The sequence below is a fragment of the Sesamum indicum genome, linkage group LG3 (genome assembly GCF_026168435.1).
Source record: "Sesamum indicum cultivar Baizhima isolate 11 linkage group LG3, ASM2616843v1, whole genome shotgun sequence".
NCBI lineage: Eukaryota > Viridiplantae > Streptophyta > Magnoliopsida > Lamiales > Pedaliaceae > Sesamum > Sesamum indicum.
Genome location: NC_142659.1, coordinates 4,211,453 through 4,236,444, shown reverse-complemented (window position 1 = coordinate 4,236,444; position 24,992 = coordinate 4,211,453). Strand labels below are relative to the sequence as shown.

The 24,992-nt window shown below is 35.8% G+C and overlaps 1 protein-coding gene across 3 annotated transcripts in view; it reads left to right on the top strand.

Annotated features, from left to right (window-relative positions):
• The first annotated feature begins 2,509 nt into the window (after positions 1-2,509).
• ATM (Serine/Threonine-kinase ATM-like protein) overlaps positions 2,510-24,992 on the top strand; it is a 42,532-nt gene continuing 20,049 nt past the window's right edge. For 2 of the 3 annotated variants that reach the window (XM_088878226.1, XM_088878225.1), the window contains exons 1-41: positions 2,510-2,870; positions 3,390-3,498; positions 3,579-3,722; positions 4,872-5,033; positions 5,133-5,328; positions 5,449-5,605; positions 5,689-5,828; positions 5,910-5,997; positions 6,371-6,471; positions 6,780-6,878; positions 7,342-7,398; positions 7,626-7,698; positions 8,731-8,805; positions 9,373-9,414; positions 9,553-9,623; positions 11,300-11,348; positions 12,220-12,291; positions 12,679-12,825; positions 12,922-13,011; positions 13,110-13,297; positions 13,830-14,436; positions 14,524-14,595; positions 14,700-14,864; positions 15,923-16,048; positions 16,179-16,306; positions 18,658-18,814; positions 19,708-19,754; positions 19,849-19,912; positions 20,011-20,085; positions 20,175-20,294; positions 20,685-20,870; positions 20,970-21,091; positions 21,179-21,248; positions 21,379-21,506; positions 22,374-22,515; positions 22,588-22,728; positions 22,867-22,965; positions 23,066-23,112; positions 23,834-24,026; positions 24,109-24,327; positions 24,765-24,836. In XM_088878226.1, the coding sequence (XP_088734352.1) occupies positions 2,793-2,870; positions 3,390-3,498; positions 3,579-3,722; positions 4,872-5,033; positions 5,133-5,328; positions 5,449-5,605; positions 5,689-5,828; positions 5,910-5,997; positions 6,371-6,471; positions 6,780-6,878; positions 7,342-7,398; positions 7,626-7,698; positions 8,731-8,805; positions 9,373-9,414; positions 9,553-9,623; positions 11,300-11,348; positions 12,220-12,291; positions 12,679-12,825; positions 12,922-13,011; positions 13,110-13,297; positions 13,830-14,436; positions 14,524-14,595; positions 14,700-14,864; positions 15,923-16,048; positions 16,179-16,306; positions 18,658-18,814; positions 19,708-19,754; positions 19,849-19,912; positions 20,011-20,085; positions 20,175-20,294; positions 20,685-20,870; positions 20,970-21,091; positions 21,179-21,248; positions 21,379-21,506; positions 22,374-22,515; positions 22,588-22,728; positions 22,867-22,965; positions 23,066-23,112; positions 23,834-24,026; positions 24,109-24,327; positions 24,765-24,836 (5,118 nt within the window). In that variant the 5' untranslated portion in view covers positions 2,510-2,792. Of the gene's footprint in view, positions 2,871-3,389; positions 3,499-3,578; positions 3,723-4,871; positions 5,034-5,132; positions 5,329-5,448; positions 5,606-5,685; positions 5,829-5,909; positions 5,998-6,370; positions 6,472-6,779; positions 6,879-7,341; positions 7,399-7,625; positions 7,699-8,730; positions 8,806-9,372; positions 9,415-9,552; positions 9,624-11,299; positions 11,349-12,219; positions 12,292-12,678; positions 12,826-12,921; positions 13,012-13,109; positions 13,298-13,829; positions 14,437-14,523; positions 14,596-14,699; positions 14,865-15,922; positions 16,049-16,178; positions 16,307-18,657; positions 18,815-19,707; positions 19,755-19,848; positions 19,913-20,010; positions 20,086-20,174; positions 20,295-20,684; positions 20,871-20,969; positions 21,092-21,178; positions 21,249-21,378; positions 21,507-22,373; positions 22,516-22,587; positions 22,729-22,866; positions 22,966-23,065; positions 23,113-23,833; positions 24,027-24,108; positions 24,328-24,764; positions 24,837-24,992 lie in introns of those variants that run through there. The other variant, XM_088878227.1, reaches the window with a different exon arrangement.

The window sequence follows — 24,992 nt, the reverse complement described above, 5'->3', positions numbered from 1 at the left end:
AATATGCAAAAAACATCCCCTATTTTTAGAATAGGCTAAAAACCCCCTCCTGTTTTGTTTTAGTCAGTAAAAAACTCACATTCTATTAGAAACTAGCGGAAGGTGGAGGAGACGCGCGTCTATTGCATTTGGTAGTCATTTTCTGTAGTTTAGGTTCATATTTAATGACAATTTTGACTAAAATACTCCTCTATAGGTCTATATAACATACAAAGGGCTTTTTGGCTTGTTTTGTGTCTTCCTTTTGCCATGGTCACTCTAAAAAAAGAAAAAAAGCATTAAATTTTGCCATATTAAATTTAAATTTAAATTCAAAGAATTTTATATTTGTTAATTGTTAAATCCAAAATTATTTTAAGTAATTAAAATATATATTTAATTACAACAAATTATCATTATAATTATTCTTAATTAGTTAAAATATTTAAGTATTGTAATTATTTAAAATATTCTTAATTAACTAACATATATTTTAATTAATATAATTAAAATTAATTAAAAAATTAAAAAAAAAGAAGAAATCAGATGGCGAAGCATTTGCGGTGGTTCGCGATCGGAAAATTGGAATGCATGTATAGAGTTGATGAAAATCGGTGGGAGGGGGCTCATTTGATTCGCAAGGAGGACACGAAGCGATTGGTGGTGGTCCGCAACCGTGGGTCGCTCCGGTGACAGCAAAAAGCTTCAGTGGTCGTGGTGGTAGCTCAGCGTCTATGGTTGATGAAATCCCAAATTGTTTGAGGGGAAATGTTCGCCTCATCAAGAGGAGTCGAATGATATGTGTGGCGCCCTCAAATCGCCGTGACGGCACCGGAATTTGAGAGAGAAGATGGCGGCGCCAGAGTTTATATATAATAATAATAATATATTTTTTAATTTTAAATTATTTTTTTAAAATCTAACGGTTGAGATTAATTGATTAGATCTAACGATCAATATATGATCAAAGAAGATCTAACGGTCATTAAAATAAGAAATAATATATATTAAGTAAGGGTATAATGGTCATTTTTAAAAAAATTAACACCGTGAGTTGGATTTAACGGAGATGGGGCGATTGAGCTGAGTTTTACAAAACACAGGGAGGTTTTTAGCCTATTCTCATAACAAGAGGGTTGTTTTGCAGACTTTTTAAAATACAAGGGGATTTTATGCATTTTGTCCAAAAGAAATATGATGTTTTCATAATTCAAGGGGGTTTCAAGCACATGGTGCACCAATAGAGGTGGAGTTAGAAACTCAATTGAATCCTGTTAAAATTTGATAAAAGTTGAAAAATTAGTCCAACAATTAGGGTAACTTCAAATTTGACCCCATGCTTTATGAATTTTAAATGTAATCTGTAATCTCGTATTTCGTTAAAATAGACAAAAGAAGGGCAAAACTTTGCAAAAAAAAGAAAACCCATCTCACTAGCGGATACTAAATGTAACAACTGACTGTTTTCTTTGATCCACGTGTATATAACTCTCACATGAGTTTTCCACTAGTGGGGTTAAACTTAAAATTTCTTAAAAGTATTGGATTAAGTTTGAAATCACCCTAAACTATGGGATTACTTTTGCAATTTTGCTTCAAAATTCAATAATCCTTCTAAATTCACCAAATTTATCCATTCCCTAAAAAATAAAAACATACATTTATATAATCATAAAATTTCATAATCACAATTTTCTATATAAGCTTGTTTATTTGTACCAAAGGCTCGAATAAAATAATATGAATAAATTAAAAATTATTTAAATAAAAACCTACAAAACTAACAAAAGAACAAGTTGATCAAAAATTAAGTATATAAATTGATAAAGATAACAACATTAGAATTTCGAAAATAATTACAACCTAAACTGAGAAATCACAAGATGAAGTAGACTCTTCTTCTCCACTAAGTGGAAGTTTAACTATGTGACTTTAACTAGTGGAGAGTGAGTATTTAAAAGTGAAAAAGAGAAGAACTTGCTTTTTACACAAATTAAAGAAAATCGTCATTCTTTTTTTCTAGTTAAAACAATCGCAAATATAACTTCAGTTTTGCTGGACGAAGAAGATGAAGTGACGTTTCTTATGACACCATGATTCATAAAGCTTTTTTAGGTCAAGTCCAAGGGCCATGGCCAACGAAACCCTATCAGCCGTATAGATTTAACAAGCTTGACAGTGCCTATAGATATGACTAGAGATCTTGTATTATATTTAAGTATACTTATATATAAAAATTGAATATATTTTTTTGTTATCTCATTATAATTGGCTCATAACTTCACTTATCAGATAAATATTCTAGGACAATTTGTTCTTAACATTTTCAGGGTAAGTTTTTTTGTTAATATTTTTCAACTCAAATTAGTTAAAATTTTGATAATATAACATTTTCCAACATTGTTATTATTTTTGCTCTAAAGACTAAAGTCGCTACGCACTACCGACAAAGATCAGAAAACACGCCTCCGCACTTTCCACCTCATTACCTCAGCATTTAATTTTCTCTCTCTAAAAAAATGGCAAAACCGCGACAAGTCTACCTCAGCATTATTCCCTCCCTCTCTCTCTCTACAAAAATGAAAAACCCCCGACTTGCCTCCAAAAGCCTCAGTCCCAGACGGTGAACTCACTCTCAACCTCACTACTTCCTCTCCACTATTCGGCTCTCTGGTTTCCCGCCAATTCTCTCCGTGAAGTAGCTGTACGGGTACTCCGAACTTGGATACTGATTCGGACGGAGTAAAAAGCATACTCGAATCATCTGCCGCGCTGAAAAGAGGACGGAAGAGGATACATGTGAAATTTTCGAAATGAGCACGAGAGTCACTTCCAGAGACATACAGGAGATCGTCTCCAAGCTCTCTTCTGATAAGGCGAAATCTCGAGATGTAAACAATAATCTAAAACAAATTGCGCCAGCTAATTTTGCCTCCCCCCCCCCCTCTTTTCCCGTGAAGTAGCTGAACAGTGAGGTTTATTCCAATGAAAATATTGTAAACTGGTTCAAGTATTTCGTAGTTTTTGATACTGTGAATAAAATCCGAATATCTTTACTTTTGTTCTGAGGATAATGAAATCATGTAATGGTGACTAATTACTCAAGTATAATAGTGTAATACTTCCGATTTTATATTGGAAAGATGAGTACAAAGGCATTGTTAAGAATTATTAAGTTATGATATTACAGAACTTCCAAGATTATTGAGAAATATCGATAAAATGAATTGTGCATGTCCTTCCAATTTCAGCAGTAAGTGTTCTGAGCTTATTTCATAATAGTTCACCTTAATAGTCAAGTAATTAATTAATCTACAATTAGATAATGAATTCGGTCTGCATCTGTAATTGTTTGCCTATGTATTGACTTTATTTTAATATTGCTATTATGATTTTTCTTGTGATTTTAGGAAGGGATCAAATTGTTGAACACATGGCTTGAAGGAGAGAGGTCTGTTGGATTTTGTAGATATTTGTCCGAGAAATCTTCTATGATTAAACCTAATGAAATTCCACACTGTAAGCATTATTTGCAGTTGACATTTAATTTTATAGTTATTGAGATAATGCTTAGGGTGCAATTGCTGACTATTGTGCAGCTGAGACCTGGCCGTTTCTTGTCAAAATTTTAATACAATGTTTGTCACTGGAGATCTCCTCGAGCAAGAAGCGATCACCAAAGTTGAATTTTGCAAAGACTCTTCGGATTGTCGTGCAACGAGCTGAGGATGGCAGATCTTCTGGTTAGTGTTTGAGGTTCTGCTTATGCCACACAAATAGCCTACGATTCAATTGTGTCTTTGGCTGAATTTCATGAAGTAAAAGTATAACTAATTTCTGACCTTAGATGAGTTTTTGATATGTTTCCTTGGAAATTCACTAAATAAGTAAGATACCATTGCCCAGCAAATTTGATGGTTAGATTGAAAGAAAACACATAGTACTGATGAGCTTATGTTATGTTACTTCTGTTGTTGCTTTTGTCATTCTTGCATTTGCGGCCTTCAGTAATGCTTGGTGAAACTGATCGATAAGAATGGTCTGCCATGAAGTTGTGGTTGCTAGAAGCAACTCTTATGAACTGAAAGTCATTAAGGCTACCTGGCATGCAACAGCTCCTTGTGATGTGCTGTATATTCGCGAGCTTGGGATCCTGCCTATGCGAAGAACTTTGACCAGGAATTAGTGACGGGATCAACAATGGTTAGAACCCAGTGGGGTTGGTATACAACCTTCAATATCTATGATCAAAAGAAGAGAAAGAAAAATTTACTAAGCTGTATAAATGACGATGAAAGAAGAAAATTCATGCAACTGCTGTCTAGAGCCTCCAAATAAAAGAAATTCTTCAAAAGAGGAATCAACTTGCTCCTCGTATTAAAGAATGTTATTCATCGCCTGTCTTTGATATATATATTGCTTTCTCATTCATTAAATTAGGAAATTATTTCTTAACCTAGATACTGGAGTCAATCACATGCCTTCCACCTAGAAAGAAGTCGGACAGCATGAATCCAGTTTCCAATTGTTGTCACTGAATTGGACGAATCACTTTTTATTCTGCCATGATACAATCTCTAGATAAAAAATAAACCTATCTTTTGCCGATGCTTGTCATTAACATATTCTATGTATTACAAAGCCTTAGATTGAGGGTGGGTTTGATGTTTTTATTTAAGTCGAGAAAATGCTTTTGTGAGTACTATTATCTTCCAGAACAAGAAAGCTTACATCGCTTAACCTTTCAAAATCACCCAATATATACGAATATTCACACAGTTATAATTTAAGTGAGGCATGAAGGGGTAATTTTCAAATATTGTCTGAGTTGTATCATTGATTTTGTTCTGTGCTCATTAACCATTAGTTCAAGTTATCTCCTATCTTTGCAGGGAAAAATTTGCCTCTCTTACCTGTGGCTAGACTACTCTTCAGTCATGTTTGGGATGTTCTCAAAGATGTGCCAATCTTTCAATCTGAGTATGGTGTCATCCTCCGACATCTTTTGTCGGTCAAAGATTACAGATTTCACATGCGGAGACGAGTTTATTGTAGTGAGTATACTTTTGTTCCCCAATCTAGCTCATATATGAGTCTCTTTGGAGCATGATGCCCTCTACTAAGAAATCTTAATTATCCTTGAATATGGACAGATCTCGTACTTCTATATATGGAAAAGGTGGAAACGAGTTTGACTGTAGACAACATTGGCCAATTAAACCCCAAAGAGGAGGTCTTCCGCTTTACCCTGACACTCCAGTCACTTCTTGAAAACCCTCCTGGAGATATTCCTGATGAGCTTCGAGAAGACATGATTAAGGGTTTTGTTGGTATTTTTTCTCATGTAAGGTAAGATGTCAGTTGATGTACTTGTCTTCATCTTTCCATTATATTGTTTGTAGTTTTTGGCAGTTGATAGGGCTCCTGTTGTTGTATTCAGTCATATACTTCCGTTCCTTTTGCTGTCAGGGATGAGGGCAAAATTGCCCGGAAGCTGGTTGAGTGCATTAATGTCTATTTGTCCAAGGATGGACCAAACTTGGGTTGCAAATCTCTGGAAATTCATGAAGCAGTGCAGCAATTTGTGTTTCGCTGCTGGTTTGCAACCCATGATCGAACTCTAAAGGTACTAAGCTCCAATTCAAGAATTTGTATGGTACTAAATTCCAGTATGTTGTTGTTCTCTCCTAATTTTTACTGCTTTAGTAGGATGCACTTGTTTGCTATTCGAAGTTGCAACTAAGTCTAACTAGGGGTGTGGTTGATGGGACTGCTTTACTTGAACAACTTCTCGATGTAGTCAGCAAGGAGCTCGATCAAATGAGTACTTACAGCCCCAGTATACCAAGGTTATAATTGTTTTGTGCCTTATGTTTCTTGCTGTTTAGCATAATTTCATTTATTCTGATATGTGTAGATATTGCATTCAGATCTGATTCAACCAGGGATGTGAAATGTGGGCTCCTAACAAGCTCGCAGCTAAGCATTGTGGAGCTTGCGGCCCTTGTCTTTTGCCGGGTACTTACTGGAGAAACTTATTTGCTGTGGCCTATCTAACTCAATTTTCTAAGGTCCTCAGTAGTACATATATGTGGCTATGTGACCTTCAAGCATGATCCAGGCACTTATCAACTTTGTAGAATGCACTGGGACTCTATCTGCTACTGTAATATTTCAAATTTTCAATTATATCTTTTTCTGTTTATGTGTGAAATCTATTACTAAATCATAGCTGAAGTCCTATCATTTCCAAATCGTTTCACATCTGATTAAAAAAATTCGCATACATATTTTGGAAAACTCAAGTTCCCCAATATAATGAACAACTGTGAGCAAAAGTGTTTGCAGGTGTTCTGCATAAATTTTTCCAACTAATTTTTTCGCTTTTCAGGCATGCACTAATACACCAAAAACACCAACTGAAAAACGAGCCAGGCGGGAGGATGTTGTGGTCCTTATAAAAGAGAGGCTCATGGAGGGGAAATGGTCGTGGTAGGTTTAGATAGCAGTTATCTTCCGTCTTCCGAAATCTATGCATGTTAAACCTGTTATCTGATTATGTCTAATTTTGTCCCTGAATTTCCTCTGTATGCCTTAATTTGAGTGATGCCATTAAACTTTGCAGAATACCTTGCTAAGTTTTAAACAACATATGTCATAATCAGAAAATTGACAGAAGAGGAGAATATGAGCAAAATGAAAAATAAGATGAGATATATGCTCCTCCGTTAGATGTGCATTGAACTGGTTGCTTATTTCTGCTCAGCGTTGTATTAGATTGAACTTTATCTTTCTGACAGGCATTCTGCATTATGCTGTCTCATCCGCTATTATTCAACTCGTGTGAAGAAAGATCTATTTATAAGTTGGTTCCTGAGCATATCAACAAACTTTGAAAGGTAATCTTTATTTAAATTCTCACAAAGGTTTGAACAGTATTTTAGACAAAAGTTCTCTTTTCACCATTGATAACAAACTAACTATCTTTCTTCTTCATCATGTCTAAGTCCCTCTCTTCCCCCCCTCCCACACAGACAGACGGTCTTCTTTATTTCAATTATGTTAGGCATGCATGCCTACCAAAGAGAGGGGAGCTTCTGATTTCAATGTCTTTAACCCAAATTACTCTATGCTATTCATGTGTCTCATCATTTTTCTTGCTGCTTTCAGTCTTATACATGTCAAAGTTTCATGAGTATATTTGCCAGTTTGTTTACATACTTGTTTTCTGGGATATAGTAATGAGTTTTTTACCGTGTACTTTTGTTTTCATACCTTTGATGTAATACCTTGCCTTTCCCATCTTAAAGAGTATATATAGATTTTGTTATTTGGGACTCACTCTTTTTTTCTACCTTGCAGAATAATTAACAACGTTAATTTGGAGCACTCTTATGATGGTCTTTTCTGGACTTTGCGGTAAGATGCTTCTGTCCGATATCATTGTCACTTCATTCTTCTTCGAGGGCCCTGCGGGGTAATCAATGTGATATAATTGTGCTCCCAAATCTGTGTTGCCAAACCAAACACTCGCATATCTTACTGATTTTTCTTTCCAAACTCATAGTTTTGATGCATAAAGGCCTCCCATGTTCTGTATTGCTTCTATTGTTTCGACTTCTTACACCGGTTAATTGCATTTGAAGGAGCCTGCTTAGACTTTATTCCTTGCTGCTTTTTGCTGCTCCAAGTGCGGAATCCTCACTCCTCAAGAATGAGGTATAGTAAACTATTCTTTGGAAATCAATGGTTCCATTTTCCAGGCCATTTTTTTTCCTCAAATTATATCTGTACCTTATGTTATCATGTTCAAGATATATGTTGTTTAGAGTGATATGCTTGCTAGGATGACTTGTAAAATCAAACGATAGTTTACATCAAGTGTAAGAGATGGCATTAGTATGCCATCCTTGTTTGTTTTTACTAATTAAAGGTCTTGCAGTTGTGAAACATGGATGGAGATGATTGATGCTAATCATGTACTGATGACATCTTTACCTCCATTGGTTTTCTTTTTCTTTTACACATTGTATGGTTAAACTTCTTGTTCTGCAAATAATGCTTGTAATTAAATATTTGGGAGGCAGAGTCGTAAGGGAAGAAAGTGGACAGCAATTTGGGCTATCATTAGTTTTGCTTAGATGTAGGCTGATACTCAACATGCTCTGGTGATCTTCTTTTCTGAGTGATGGTTCTGATTTTATATATGTGAATCTGGGGGCAGTAAGGACCATAAAACTGTGGAGGTGGCTACATTTGGTATCATTTGTTTACCTTGCGTATGTCAGAATTCTATGAATTTCATGGCAAGTTCAATTAATTTCTGTGCTCGCTAGAATGGTGGTCTTTTCTCCATCCCAATGGGTATATGGCATAGGCATAGTCAGAACATGGATGCATAATTACTTGCTTTTCTGTAATGTACTATTTGTAGTATTCCACCAGTACCAAATAAATGTAAAGAAAGAAAGGAAAGTGCTGTCTAAGGTTTACAGTGTGGTGTTGTTATTGAGAAACTACTCAATCTGGCGTTATGTACACTGACTATTCTTTAACTACAAAAGGAATGCCTGTCCTTTGGAATTATTATTTACTCAAAGATAAACGACTAACCAGTAAATTGCAATGCAATGCTAACACTTTTACTGAGTGACAGTTTCCATTCAATTTGCCAACAATTTTTGGTACTTTGTGCAGCTGTTTTACTGATGTCTTCAATTATCTGATTTGGTTCTGGAAAAACTTTTGCAGGTTGATAGAGGTTGGCATGTAATATGGATCTGTCTCATGCGTAGTTTGCCAACATTTGTTAATGTCACCTCAATTGTAAGTATTGCTCTTGAGATCATTACCTGGATTATGTAAATCTACAAGTTATCCAAAAACTTATTCTATCTCAATATCTTATTTTATGTTGTAAGTTACAGATTTTGGTTGCCACAATCTCTCTCTTTTATCCTTTTGCATTGCGAGTCTTCTTGCATTTCTGAATAAGCAAATTGTCAATCATTGAAATAGTAATAATCTTTCTACCCCTTGATTAAATAAATATATAATTAGGATTTTCTGTCAAGATTTTAGGCGAATGAAGGAGTTATAGCTCTGTTTTGGGTCTAGATGCTCTAGTCTACATGCATGCATGGAGGGAAACATAGTAGGAAATTATTATCAACTTATTAATTATGAATGTCTTTATTACTCTCTGAAACCATGTTGAAATTGGAAGATAGTAAATAAATGTAGTTTTAATTGAGGTTTCGTTATCTTTTAAATGATGATTGTTTTGCTCCTTTTTTCTCTGCAAGTATGATTAAACTTGTGTTTTATGTTATCTTATAAAGCCTTTAAGTTGCTTAGTAAAATACAATGAGCAGTAGCTCCTATCTTATGCAGGTGGATGCTGCTTTGACTCTCCTTTGCACCATGATCTTGAGTGTAAGATCATAGCCAGTTAACCTCCGGCGTATTCTGTTACTTTTGTCTGGATTGGTTTACTCCTTTGGCAGTAGTGGATTTATCCTCTAATCTTTTGATTTCATTTTCAATGACCTAATTTTCAAGTAATTTTTTCAGGATACAAAAGATTTGTATTTCGTTGCTCTTGAGATATGGGATCTTCGGGTATTTAAACTTTTGCCTTCAACGTAAGTGGTTCACATTTTTGAATTGGCACATTTAACTGTATCATGCACGATAATTAACATGCTGATAACTGGGACATTTAACCCCATGATGCTTGTTGCTTACGTGCTGCCAACTGTTCATGGCGTCATATTGTTGGTTGCCTAATACATGCACACCCTGTGTGTTCTACTCTATTTCCTTTATTATTTTGTGGAATAATATTCTGTATTAGTCGCTTTCTTCCTCCACTTTCTCTTATTCTGGGCTGTAAGAAGATTCAAATATTTAATTCAGGTTTGCACTTGTTTAGAAGGGGAGTCCATCAGTCTGGTGTTCATTTCATGGTTCCTGCAAATTAAAGCTCCATATTCTTGTAACATGGGTTTCAAAGTTTTCCTTTTAGCTATCTGCTATCTCGATTGTTGCATTTGTCAATGTTCTTACTCAGTTTTGTAATAGCACCTCAGAACCTCCTAGGCAAATTGCCCACCAAATCTGGTGTCTTTCCTGGAAAGATGGGCCTAATGTGGTTATCTTTAATATAGAACCGTTATTCTATTCTTTGTTCCAGGATGCCTTTTCTTGCAAAAGCTGTTCCAGGTCCTTATGCAGAATTTTTGTACATGAACTTATAAATCAGAGCGTTCTTGGAAAGTCAATCATTTAAGAAGTGCTAAGCTAATGAGTTAATATTTTCTGGCCTTTCTTTTAGTTTTGGTTATTTTCTCATGTTTGTCCCTGCTTTCTAGTCTCTGTAGTGTTAGGTGACTACCTCCTTTAGTTGTCAAGTATACTGTTCTTTCATATCTCACTCTTTTATATAGTTTGGTAACTTTGTCGAGAATCCTATATAGTTATTTCATATCAAATTCAAATGTTGGATCCCATGAACTTTAGCATAACTATATGTTCTCTTTCTTCTTTTTCCCCTACTTGAGGAGAGTTGAGAGGTAGGGACACATATATATCCTTTCTTATTGTTTTGGATTATTAGCATTTAATGTATTTATTTTATTGAAATCCCATTTTTGCAAGTGGAGCATGTTGCTGTGACGCTATTATTTGTTTGAATGTCTTGGAACTAGCAATTAGTTTTTATTTGCTTTTGGGGAGTTGTTCCTCTTGGAAACTTGTTTATGCGGAAGGTTGCAGCCTGATGCGTTTTAGGAAGTTGTGACTTTGTTGTCTTTTCCTGATCGTGATTGGTGCATGCTTTATAAGGTTGTATCATAATTTCCTTCGGTGATCGATTTTCAGAAAGCTTGTTCTTGAATCACTAACTTGGTACAAGTTGCAACAATCTGACCTTTCTAATAACGGGACATGTTCAAGTTAAAGCATTGCAAGTTAGTAGTATATAGATTCAGTCAGTAGTGTACCTCACTAATTTTATTATTAGTTTATGGATACCATAATACCAAAGCTTGAACCTAAGAAGGTTTCTGTTCTATCTCCTGTTTCTTTTGATGAATAACTATTTTTCAGTCGCTGTACTAGCTTCTTCCCAAGAATATCACAGTTCTGACCAAGTCTATGGCCTATTTAACTCTTGTTATGTAGTGTTTATGAAAAATATCTTTTGAACATCTTGAATGTTCTCTCACTAATTACTCTTTGAAGAATGTCTGTTTAATGTCCTGAATGCTTTCTCCAACTAGTTACACTATTTGACATTCATTCTGAATGCACATTGCAGATCTGTTTTATGCTTCATTTCATGCTACTTCTCCAGGAGAGCTTCACAAGTAAGACCACCAGGCCTCTAAAACTCTTTTATGTAATATGACCTTGTTCAATCTGGTTTTAGACATGTAGGTTGTTGTATCTCAATATTGTTATCCATATACAACTTGAAGCAGAATGCCTTGGTTGGGTTAGGAAATATATATTCATATTCATTCTATCATAGGATTGCAGTCTGTATATTGATGCAGGGCTGGGGTCTGCAGGGGGGCGGTTTTATGGCTAGTGGTGCTCCCTTCTTGAATGTTTAGACCTATTCGTATATTTCATTCCATGATTTAGGTTCAGGGGACAGAAACTCAGAGAGCATTTTATTTGAAACATCCTTTTTCTTCTGCTCACCTGTAGTTTCTTTATTGAGCAATCTAATTTATGGTGAATTGTCTTCTATCATTGTTGGTGGGCTAGAAAATCAATTTTTATGATAAACTACTATCTTCTTCGTGGCATTATCAGTTAGAGCCAAAACAGATTACTGTTCTATGCCACAGGCAGCTAATCTTGTTGCACGTCAGAAAAGAGAAGCAGGTTTCATGAATACCATAGCTAGCTAAAGATTTCTGAATTACACTTAATAGTATATGCAACCCCCCCCCCCCCCCCAAAAAAAAAAAGAAAGAAAAAAGAAAAAGAAAAATTATAGAAATGTGCTCTCACCATACCTTTGAGGACACATACTTGATTCCATTGCTGTTCTAGATATTATATTTATAAATATGGTTTTTGAGCCATAGTGAAAAATGTATTCTTTTTTGGATTTTCTATCTTTTGAGTAATGCCCATATTAGATTTTATATGCACTGTACGTGTGACAAACCTTTATTCTGAAAACTATTGAGCTAACTATATTTCTTGTAACTTTTTTCTTCAAAGGGCGACTCTCAAGATGCTTTATATCTCAGACAGAATATGTTACGAGCAGTTTTGGCTTTACTCAATTTGGAGGTTTGTCCTGGAATATGTTTAATGTCTCAGATGTTCTGACGCGTTTTAGTCATACTATATGAATGTTGAGAAATGTGACTCCTCAGGCATCTCTACTTGTTTTTTCAAATTTTAAATTGTACTCCATTATACATGTACGTATTTTCTATGAAAAATGCTAAAGTTACTGAAGTTATTATATCATGGTTTTTATATAAACCCTGACTATGGTTGATGCCAAGGATATGATGGTTAATCAACTTACATACTTCTGAATCAGCATCTTGAATACCCCCCTTCTCTTCTTTGTAGTTCTTTCTTCTCCTTTTTGTTCATGTGTGGTGAGATGGGTTGGTGGTGGAGGAGGAAGGATGTTAATCCAGAATTTGAGGTTTTATTTTCATGTAGGGATGCTCATCCTTGAATGAGCGCTTGGTTGTTCTGCTGCCAGCAGCTGCATATGCCCTTTGTGTTGGTTCTGCAACTCTGATAAATGAAACTCTAGGACTTTCACGATTACTCCATGTTTCCGAAGCCATAGAAGAAGGGACATTGGTATGTTCTTGAAAATCCACTCTTAAACATGTAAACCTCTTAATCTGCATTATTATGGTTACATTCTGGTTAGCAATTGAATGCTGGTGGTGGTAGGAAGAGGAACAATCACCTGAAAATCTGCATGAACTCTTTGAATGCTCAGTGGAAGTTCTTGCAAGGATTGATAATAGTGCTGCTCCAAAGGTGGGACATCTTTTCGCATATTCCTTCTTTTTTTGGAATTGTTCTTTCTTTGGCATTCTTGGTTGATCCTAACTCATCATTAAAAATGACAATTTTAGGTGAACCTTTCAGAGTGCCAACAACATATACGTCTCCCTCGGCCTCTAAGAGATCAGCTGCTTCATGAGATGGAAAATTATGTTCTTCAGTGCATAAGCGATAAAGAAATTGAAAAGTTGCTCCTCTCAGAACTCATCAACATATGTGCCCTCTTGTCTAATTTCATGTATTGCTCATACTCAACGAGGTGAGTCTTTCCCTTTCATCATCCTTTTAATTTCTCTTGTTCAGCATGAGTCTTTCAGTTGCAACCTTCATCTCTGCTTTGTTGAACTGATTTGTGGATGCCTCATACATAGCTGCTTTATTGACATGATTTCTTGTTTAAATTGTGCCCCTTAACATTCTTTTATTTCCTCATTCACTTGTTCAGTTATATTGCTTGCTTATTTCTTCAACTTTTTGATTAATTTTCTCCTTGTTGTGGCTCATAGCTGATGCACTTTTTTGTCTACCTGATCTGTTCAAAAGTAAGGTGAAAGATAACGTGACATCATGATGCATTGTATATGTCGTGTTCCTACTCTTTTGTAATCAGTTTACCATAATATATATATATATATGTATATAATATTGCATTGTTTTCCTACTCTCTTGGATCAATTTTTGCTATGTACTTCGCTTTGGTTTCCTGTGGGAGTCATAACTCATTTGCGACATGCATTTTATTCTGTCCTTCGTACTACCCTTGTGCTTCATATGTTTCTTATCATAATCAGGATCAGAGAGGAGATCTCCCCGTTCTTTTTCAAATTGGGGGAATCCATGTTAGAATTGCTGGGTCATGCCATTTCAGTTATTGATAAAACTTACAATGATATCATCTCCGGTTGTTTGGGCTTGAACTCTATTTTCAGCAACATGGAATTGACAGTGACGTCTTTCAAAAGCTTTATTCGGTCACCTCTCCTTAGCAAATTGCAAAACAAAACTGATGCTAGTGCTGGAATATATCCTAGAATTGTTCAGTCTGCTGAGAGACTTCTGAAAAGCCTGGTGAAACTGTATGAGGGATGTTCAGGGTGCAGAAAGAATTTTCATGCAAAAATAACCTCTCAAGAGTTATCAGAGACCCATTCTGCTCATGATCCTGTTCCATCAAATAGCAGCAAAAGCTTGATTTTGGACATGGAGTTGGATATGAATAGTGGATCTAGTGATGTAGATAGTTTAACTATTGATGGTGATCAGGCTTCTGGAGTTTCCATTTCTTTATTAAATCAAAAACTGGATATCCTCTTAATCATGTCAAGTTTTTTCTCAGTTTTACCCTCAGTTACCTGGGAAGTCTTGTTTAACCTTATGGAGAAAGAGAGCGACCCAAAGGTACATCATCCCCTGTCATTTCCCAAGGTTGTGTTACAACCATAATTTATACTGATAATTAAATCTTGTACTTACATGGGAGTGCAGGTTTCTGAAAAGCTCCTATTGATTCTCTGTGAGCATCCTCACTGGTCTTCCTGCAGACAGCTATCAGATCTGGCATGCTGCTCTTCTTCTCTTGTTTATTTTGATCAATCATTTTTGTTCCATGGGTTAATTATTGTGAAGATCATGTAATTCCTAGTCAATTTCACTATCTACAGGTTAAATCTATGACTGATATCCTCGACATGTGGGAGACTCTTAAACTAAAGTGTTCGCATATACTAGGCGGCATCTGTAGTTTGGTTGGGAGCCTTTTGCTCTTAGATGGAACTGGAAAGCATGAAAATGTCGCTTATTCTTCAAGGAAAAGAGTGTCCGAAGAGGTACATCAGTTAGGATGATCTCCATGCATGTTAGAATTCTTAAGTGGTTTATGTTTGAAATGTGCAATGTATCACTTGTGTGCATATTGCTTGGCGAGAGGCATTCATAATCTGCATCACCTGCAGCAGGCTGTGGGATCTCTAATAGCTGAGATGATTGATGCGGTCGCAAATTATTATGTCTACTGGGAGGGGAACTGTTTGAGTTGAATGCATCAGTTTTCTTACTTTCTAGGAAACTTGCTTTATGTTTATGCCTCCTAGAACTGTCATGAGCAAAATGAGCGCAATTGATTGTGTTTGGTTTTATAGAGGTAGTCTTTAACTTTACGCAGACTGATATTGTAGGTACATACTTTGCTGTTTTCCTTCAGAAAGCACTTTACCTCCTTGTAAGAAATAAAATCCAAGGGTAAAAGATAATTTGAAGATTTTTGGTTAAATGTGTATTGAAATAAAAATAGATCGCCTAATCAATTCGGACAAGACCATATGAAGGAATTTCCTCCACTTACATTCTTGAGGGTAATTATATTTAAAGCCTACCATTGTAAGTGCTGTGACTGACAGCTTGTGTTTGAGTGAATTTTTCATCATATGGTAAATTCTCTTCCTCTACTCGTGACCATCAAGTTGTATCATGACGTGCAGAAGATATTGAATATTGGGTGTTAGCTTCAATATTAGTGTGAAATACTGTTTGCTTGGCAGCATTATTTGATGCTAGAAAGGAAGAAGTACAAGAAGTTGCTAGATAGGCAAACCTAAATACAGAACCCCAATTTCTCTTGTGCACCATCATTTGTAAATTTCCAGCTTATTCTGTTGACTAAGTATTCCATTTCCGTGCCTGCTTATTATCAGAGCTCTTGCACCTATATTTTCTCATTCTGGTAGTAGTAATCTTGGTGGAAATATCTGTTCTGTCTTTTAGTCCTTGTATGGTTGGGACCATAGGTGTGTGAATGTTAATCTGCAAATTCTTCTGTAATTCTTTTCTACAAACACATGACAGAAACATTTGTTTCCTTTTTCTAAGTTTTTTGACTTTCTTTCAGTGCTTGATTTCTCTTGGAGATTTGGTCAATAAAGTCTTTGAGAATAGTTTCTTGGGTTGGTGTGATCGGACTAAGCTTGTTGATTGCATATGCAATTTCATATCACTCAGACCTCAAATTGCTCAGGTGATCGATATTTTTAATCGAGATAACTTCAAACATAACTTATCTTTTTGTTATTTTCTTTACTTGTTAATTTTAATCACTGCTCTAAAATGGCAATTGTTGCATGTTATACTTGCTACCCTTTAACCAGTCGATGATTGAGAAGCTTCTTATGCTGCTCCGGGATCCTGATTATCGAGTTAGGTTTTGCCTAGCACGTCGGATTGGTGTACTTTTCCAGACATGGGATGGGCATTTTGAGCTCTTCCAAGATATACAGTAGGTGTTTTCTTGTCCATAGTTCTTGTAAATTATCTTTTTTCCTTCACAATTTGGCTATCCCTAATTGGCGTGGTGCCTGCATGATGTTTAGCATTTGCACTACCAAATAGTTTCTACTCTTTTCTAGTATGACATGTCAAGATACTTCTGATGTCTGACTTAGTATTTGTCTAACCTTTCTCATCAATTATCTTCATCTTAATTGGCTCCTGGGTGGTCTTCTGTCTTTTTCTCATGGTTTTTGTCTGTTGTTAACATTAAACAGAATATTATGGTTGCTTGCTAAACCATCAACTCACCATAAAAATAATGTCATTTCATGTGTGAGATAGAACTCTAAGGTGTGTCCTCTCAGATCAGATCCGCGGAAAAGCAGTTCCCACCCTTGCAGGGATGTTTGGCTTGCCACCTTTTCTTCAGCAAGATTTGGAAGAAGTAATATGCTTCCCTTTGTTGCTGTCACAGTTTAAAGTATCTAAACCTGTCACCTGTGATGCTAGACGAGCAAGGGGTTAAGTTGGAAAAGAGTTTGAATGGAGAGCTCAAATTTCCCCTTTTCTTTGTGAAGCACCATTTGTGTGAGTTCTCAAGCTCCCTTGTAATTGTAGCTCTATGACTTCCAGCTGACTAACCTCAACAAGAGGCCGAACTAGCTCCTCTGACAGAATGCAATTGAGTTAAGATCCCAAGCACTGGTGCACAAGAGTATGTCTGTTGTAAGGTTTGAAGAAGATGTTCAACCTAAGATAGGAAGACTCGAAGTTTGAGAAGAGAACACTAATAGTTATCTGCTTATGCATATATTCTTGGGATCGCTAATCTCCTACAGAGATGTGTGATCAAAGGAATATTGGATCGAGAATGCAGTCCTACATGCTGATACTGGTTTCTGCTATATTATTTTTGAAGGAAATTATAACTAACAAGACTAGGATTAATTGAGCTAAAATTTGCGAATCTAATCCGGTTGCTGCTTGTTAGGAGTCCCACCATATGCCCCACTGTGACAAATGATTCAATACACCAATCTGCATGTCTGCTTGTGTGTTGGGGAGGGGGGGAAGCTGGAGGTGAAACTGTGAGAGACAGATGGATAGCCAGTAAAATGACTGATTTAAGAACCATGTACTGCAAATATTGCACTTTATGCAGCTGGTAATTAACTGGGGATACCCTTGAATTGTTATATATACTTGATAAGAAACTTCACGTAGCCTAACTTTCATCTTAATTACTTTGTATCTAAAATCTTAATTTCACAGAGAGAAGTGGAGGGCTTCTTGGTTATAAATTTTCAACAGATCCCCCAGCATGGAGGCTTTATTCAAATTAATCAACTAGATACAGAAAGATTAGATGCTATGATGTTTTGCCAGTTGAATTCTGCTCGACCTATTGGCTTCAGTGAGCGCAAACAGATACAAAAAAGTAGAGAAAAGAGAAAATTTTGTCATGCTGCAGAGTTATAGCAGCAATGAGTGTTGCAGCTCCTTACTAAAATGATTATAAAGGGTTTGACTTAATTCTTCGACCAAATAGACTGGGTCAGATGCGTCATCCATAGTCAATAAGGATTTCTTGACCTTCAGCGTTTGCCAGAGTAAACTAATCATAATATCATATATGTATATTGTCCAGGCATTCCAAATATCTTCTATGTATCTTTTCATAGTAGCCCTGCAAGCGCCATGCTACAAAGCCTTTTGTTATTGATGTTATACAAGATTAGGTAATGTTCATTCCCACTAGGCCTAAGTCCATGTGTCTGCCTTTACCAGGTTTTTTGATATCCAGAAACCGGTTGAAGAAATTTTGGCTCACAAGCTACGTGAAACAAGATATACCTAGGATCTCACTAGGGTTGTTGAGAATTCAAAATTTTAGTATCACGACAAGGGTGAAAGGAAGAAAGTATATAATAAGTGCTGTAGGCTTCCCACTTTCTCCACTTCCCAACCATTAATGAAAAGAACTATTCTTCACAAGGACATGAATCGTATCAAGCTTAAAACTGAGAATATGAATAACATGGATCAGAAAAGAGGTAATAAGTAATGCATACAGTGATGTACATAATTATTAAGGAAGATCTCCAACCAGAATGACATCTAGCCAATGTCATACATGGTTTCTGAGCATCTGTTTGCTGCGGCCTCCTTCAGTATGCTACTCAGCTTTCGCATTTGAAGTTCTTTCAGACCAACATATGAAGGAGTTTCTTTTGTTGGTGCCTTCTGGTTAATACGTATAAATTTATTGGGTTTTAGGACTTCTAGTGCATGTTACTCCACTCTGTTTTTCATTTCTTATCACATCTTAATCACGTAAAAAAATATCTTGTGCTTCAGTTCAAATTTTGGCGTGAAGTTGGTTGTTTCCTCAAGAGAAAAAATTGTTAGAGCAGAGGAAGTTTTAGCTGCTGGTCCTCAGCCTAGCCCAATAATGGAAACTGCCATTATAACTCTCATGCATCTTGTGCTGCACAGCGAGAAAATAGAGTTACAGGTATGCTTGTATATTTCCTGCTTCCCTTCAAATTTTCCTTGTGTTTGTTATTTCAGTGAAAATCTTGAACACCGAATCCAACTAGATATGTTTTCATAGACATTTAACTCCATCCACTTATACTTTCATGTGTTGGTGTTATATTATATTTTAACTCTCTTGTATGATGAACTTTGTCTTTTGCCAATTATTTTCTGTATTAGTTGTACTTCATTAGAGACTGAGTTAGTGATAGACAATGCACACTATTTATATATTTATATATTGCTAATTTAACCTGTTTTATACTGTACAAAATATCAAATCAGATATTGCTAAATCTTGTAGCATTGGCCTCTCTTCATTATAGAATGACTAAACTAAATAACTTGTTCTCTTATGTCATTTTCCAAACCCTCAGTTGACTTAGTGATTTTTTTCAGATATATACAATTAAGCACTGTAGCTTTTCTGTTGTATAGTGGATAGAATTTATACAAATAAGAGGACTGTTTAATTTCTTTTTACTCTCTTGTATGTCGAACCTTGTTTTTCGCCAGTTATTTCCTTTATTAGTTATATTCTATAAGAGAATATCACTTTGTGATACACAATGCGCACTATTATTTATTTATTCATATATATAGGGTTAATTACACTTAGACCTTCCGAAAATGCGAAATTACACTTTGCCCCAAAAGAAGCTTTGAAATTGGATATTGCTAAACCTTGTGGCAGCACCCTCTCTTCATTTAGAGAATGCCGAACTGAAGGACTTATTCTCTCATGTCCATTTTCCAAGTTCTGTTGACATAGTGGTTTCTTCAGATATATGCAATTAAGCTCTGCATCTTTACCTGTTATTAGGAGAAATTTTTAAAATTACATAACTTTATACTAAATTTCGCATGCAGGCTGTGTTTATGATTTGCGTTATTGCCGCAATCAATCCATGCCACAGGTAACAGAAAAGAAGACGAAAAAATACAAACATCCATTCTTTATGTTGTCAGTAACCTCTCCCACATTTTTTCTGAAATCCAATTTTCATTCAGGGAATTGATTGGTGCCACACTTGATAGTTTATCTGTGGAACTGCGCTATACAAATAGGACAAAGGTGACGAGTAGGTTCCTGTTAAATAATGTACTCTGCAGTCAATTAGCTAGAGTCTCAATCGTCATTTGGTTTTGTTTTGTAAATTTCAATGTCTCCAGTACATGGAGGAGCTTATGGGACCAATTCTATTCTGTTGGGTTGCCTGTGGTGTAAGCTTAGTTGCACTTGTTGAGGTAATATTTGATTTATCAGTTAATAGACACAATCAAGTATATATGGTGTTGAAGGCAGCCAACAGCCTCGTTTTTAATTAATTTTACAGACAAGAGATATTTACGTCTTGAATGTAGAACCAGTAAACTTCATCAAATATTGTTGCCAGTGGCTGCTGCCTGCTTTGATCCTGCAGGAGGACACTTCCAATATACAGTGGCTTGCCAAGGTAATAATATCTGACTCCTATTCATCTCCTCCATGAATGTTTTTAATATGCTTTAAATTTTTGTACTCATGGAAAATATATCAAGGACATATTGGACCTTTTTAGGTAAAAAACAATGTTTATCTACATCGCCTGGAATTGGCAAATTAAACTACTTTCCTCATGAGTTATTTCTTCAAACTGAATAAATAATGAGAGTAAGTTCTCTCACAAAGAAAGTTAACAACACATCCATATATTGCACAATATATGCTGAAATATGAATCTCTAATAAGATTATTATGATTGCATGTTTAATAGCAACCTTTGAGTCTTGATCCAATGAAATCAGCGTTTGTGATTAGGTGTTGCTGACCAGCAGTGTATTCAATCTTTACTTTGCCTTTTCAGGTTGCTTGTCAGGCTTGTCCCGATTTAGTTAAGTATCACTTTGTGCAAATTTTTTCTATCTGTATGGCATTACACTGCAGCAAGAAAGCTGGGTGGGATAAGGGATCTAGGGTGCTGGGAACTTCTCTTCTACAGATTGCTGAAATATCTGAGCATGAGAGAGATGAACTAATAAAGAAACGTATGGTAAGGTCCACAATTTTACTGCCAATTACTCCAGTTGTAATACTTTGTGGAGAATATAATAGAAGATTTGTGCATTAAATTACTTCCCATTGTATGCAGGTTTCTATAGTGAATCACACTTTGTCTTTAGCTTCCACTGACCCTGACCCTCCACTTCCATCCTTCTCAAAAGATACAATTGCATGCTCAATTCAAACTGTTGTGGATGGATTTCTGGATAGGTAGTGGACCTTCTTTGAATTTCTAACTCCTCTCTTCATCTCTTTGCAAAGTTTGTAGTACTAAGTTGGATTACTTGGTTCTTGCAGTGATGATCACTCTAGAAGTCTCAACCTTGTGGACAAGATTAACATATTTAGATCTGACAGAGTATTTATGGTGCTTGCTCAGATCTTGTGTAGCTGATTTTTAAATAATGTTCACTGCTTTAGTTCTTTTGTAATGATCTCTTTTTGTAGACAATGGTGAAAGTTTTAAGTTTTAAATAGTTGACATCATGATTGTGCAGTTCATTGTTGATATGCATTATAAAGTTAGTGCTGCAGCGCATCATTGGCATAAATGTAAACATTTGGCTGGCATCGAGGTGCTTGTAAATCTACTTGGGCATAGAGCTGTTATTCCCAGTACTTTCAAGTGAGTATTATTATACATCTTTACATCCTGAGTAGATGTTTGAAATATGATGGAGCTTGGTGTCCCCCTTCCCCAACTTTCTGCCTCCATGCTGTTTTGGCGGGAGGCATAAAATCAGATTCCATCTTCAGTAAAAATCTTTGGTGCTGTCTGCATTGCATTTCGGTATGAGCGGTTTCTAGATAGAGTTAGACTGACTTTGACCTTGCTGATTACGAAGTGGTGGTTATATTTTGGCGCCATGTGGGTTATACTTTTGGGAGGTATGCTGTACAATAAGCATATATATACAAAGTTTATGTGATTTACTGGGAGGGCTTAGTGTTAGTGTAACTTCAGGTGCATTAGACTTTGACTGGAGTACAAGTTGAACAATATGAGGCTTTTTCTTGTGCAATTCTTGATACTAGGCTTTAATGTGGAAATTTTACTTGTCCTCTGCCTTTTCTCTCTTTGGTTTTTTTCTTTCACCCCCCCTTAAATTAATTTTCTGCTTTTAGGAACAATGTACCCCAAAACAAGTCCAGGCAACCATTCTTAGATGATGCTCGGCTTGGTTTCAATTTTGAACTCTTTGAGAAGTAACCCCTTGTTTTCCCACATTAAATCTAATTTTGGAATAGCAAACAGAAATAATCTTTTTTTCTATTTCTGCATGTCAAGCTACTTTTTGATCCGAGATAAAAATTCTAATATAGTTCATTTTCTCATTCACTGTGGGCCACTTAATCTTTTAAAGTGATTTGGAGGTCTAATTAAGAAGCTAGACCTTCTAGTGGGGCCTCAGCTCTCTTTGCCCTATTATTTAACAATTCAATGCGATTTTGCCAGTAGGCTGCCTAACACCTGTATTAATCTGTTGAGCAGTTACCTTCTGAATTTGGTTGGTCAATTTGTTGGTTGCCAATATTTAATGGATCAATGTTGTCACATTATCTCGACGTTGCTGAAGATATCAAGAGATAGCCCATCTGGGGAGAGTACAAGAGTGCTTGGTGAACAACTTCAGGTGAGAGCATGTTTTACTCTTTCGAAATTCAATTTAATTTTCTATGCTGATCCAGTTACTTTGCTGTTACAGTTTTTAGTGTCTAGGTTGGTTGCATATTGTGTTCCTTCTGAATCTTGCGGCCATCTCTCTGCCACTGCTTTGTCTCAAGTAGTATTGCTGCTCCAACAGCTTACTGTTGGTTCTGATTCATCCCTGTATGAATACATTAAGGTAGAACTTGCTGTATCCTTGGTGCAGTTATTGGGATATTGTGCTTTGTTTAGAAAATGTTTTGGATGCTTTAAACTTCTTTTTACTCGTTAATTTCATAACTTTTGATTGAAATCATTGGTCAACAATGTACTTCAGGAGCTAGAGCCCTTCCCCGAAGTTGATATATTTGACGACATACGAAAGTTTCACCAGAAAATATGTGAAACCTACTCGCCAAGGGCTCACCTATTTAATGTAAGCAAGTCGTATGTGTGTCATCTTTTCTTGATTCCTTGGTTGTATTTGATAACTCTCTCCACTTTTTTATGTCCCTTCTGACCTTGTATTTTTTCAGTTTGTGAAGAGATCTCACTTTGTACCGCCAAGATTACTCATTTGCAGGTAGTTTACCTTTTCCGGTGTTTCATTTGCACTTGTTTGGCGAATTTTTTTCAGAATTTTTTGCTAGAAAAAAGATGATATGCATGGGCATAATATTTTCTTCTGCTTTCTTTTGTTGATAGTAACCACATTGGACTATCTTCAATGAGAAATAAATGTAGTTATCTTTGGTGGGGAAAATTGCGTAGCACGAATATCCAGTTTTTCCTCTACCAATGCGGATGCCACTGAATGATTGTTCTACTTTTCTCTTTTGGTTTAGGTGGGACATTGCTTGTTCTAGGATTGTCTCTTAGTAGTTTGGATGATTTAGGAATCTAAATATTCTTTTCTACTCATGGTTTCGTTCTAGTAAATAGTTTTCCTATCCAATAAAATTTTGTTCTTTTGCAACTAACATTTACGAGGAAGAGTATTTATGAGCATAATTCTCTTTTATCAATGGTAACATATACTTGTATTGTTTAGAATTATTGAAAGAATAGAGTAAAGTCTTGCTGAGTTTTCTGCAGAAACTTGTACTACTGTTCTTGGTTCAATTTATTGATCTCTCCCTATGCTTCTTGACCGCATAGTTTTAGTCTTTTAGATCGAGTCAACTTATAATATATTGATATTTTTATTCATATTTTGACAGTTAAATTAAAGCCAAATTTCATTTAACTATTTCTCTTCAGTAAATATAAGGTAGTGGAAACTTACTTGTAGATCTGTTTTGCAGTCTGAAAGCATTGCATAAGAATATGTCCACAAATGGGAATCATCTCTGGAAGGAGCGTGAAGACAATTTTCTGAAAGATGCATATTGGCATTCAGACAATGAAATTGTTCATGCTGCTTGGAGTCTTGTTAGAATTTGTAGCTTAGCTAGCACAAATGGCCTTGGAGCTATGGTGTCTGACTTTATATCTAGGGTATTGCTGCATCTTTGACTTGTGATATTAATGCGTGCTATGTTTTCAATCAATTTTTCTTAATATTTACCTGTAATTACAGGTTGGTATTGGTGATCCCCATCGTGTTGTTTTCGATCTTCCTGGAGACTCTTATGTCCATGTATCTGGAATGGTTAGGGATGCCAGTGCTGCAGATCCCAATATCCACATGATTACGGGCGTGTCGAATGAAGTTCTTCTTGTACTTCTGAGGCTTTTGAAAAAGTATCTAATGGATGATTCTGTTGAGATGATTGACATGGCTTCACAAGCTTTACGGGTTAGTTTTTTCAAGTACGATTAAATTGTCTTATAAGTGGTTTGATGTCCCATGCTTATTCTATTTTCGCTGCTAACTATTTGTCTCAATGTTAGTATATTACCTTTCTAATATGTGCCCATAAATCATATTCTGCTCCCTCCTCAATGACGTCTAAAACAAATATTTTGTGAGGATTAGTAGTTAACAAGGCTGACATGTTGAATTATGAAAAGTACCAAAGTCACCTCAACCAAAACCACTCTTCTACAGTATAGTTAACCCTATGGACCTCTCTTTGTATTATACATAAATTCAAGATCATGTGAAAAATGTATACACATTTTCCCTTCCCTAGTGAAATATGCTGATTTCTTTATTAGGGTTTTGTGTTTGTGTAACTTCTAGTTAAGTGAGATACTTCATCTGACTTTTGCTTTTTATATTCAACTGAACAGGGGATTCTTTCAACTGAAAAGGGTCAACAATCATTGTTAGCTTTGGATTCGTATGAGAGGTCTCTTGTTGAGGTTTAAATGCTTCTCTAAGTCATTTTCTTCTTTTTTTATCAATTATGTGATCTCTTCATGTTGTAAATCTCTTTGGAAGTGTGTCGCCGAATAAAGAAAGTCATAGGTATCGAGACACATAATGTGATGAGATATTTATCATCAAGGACAACATTT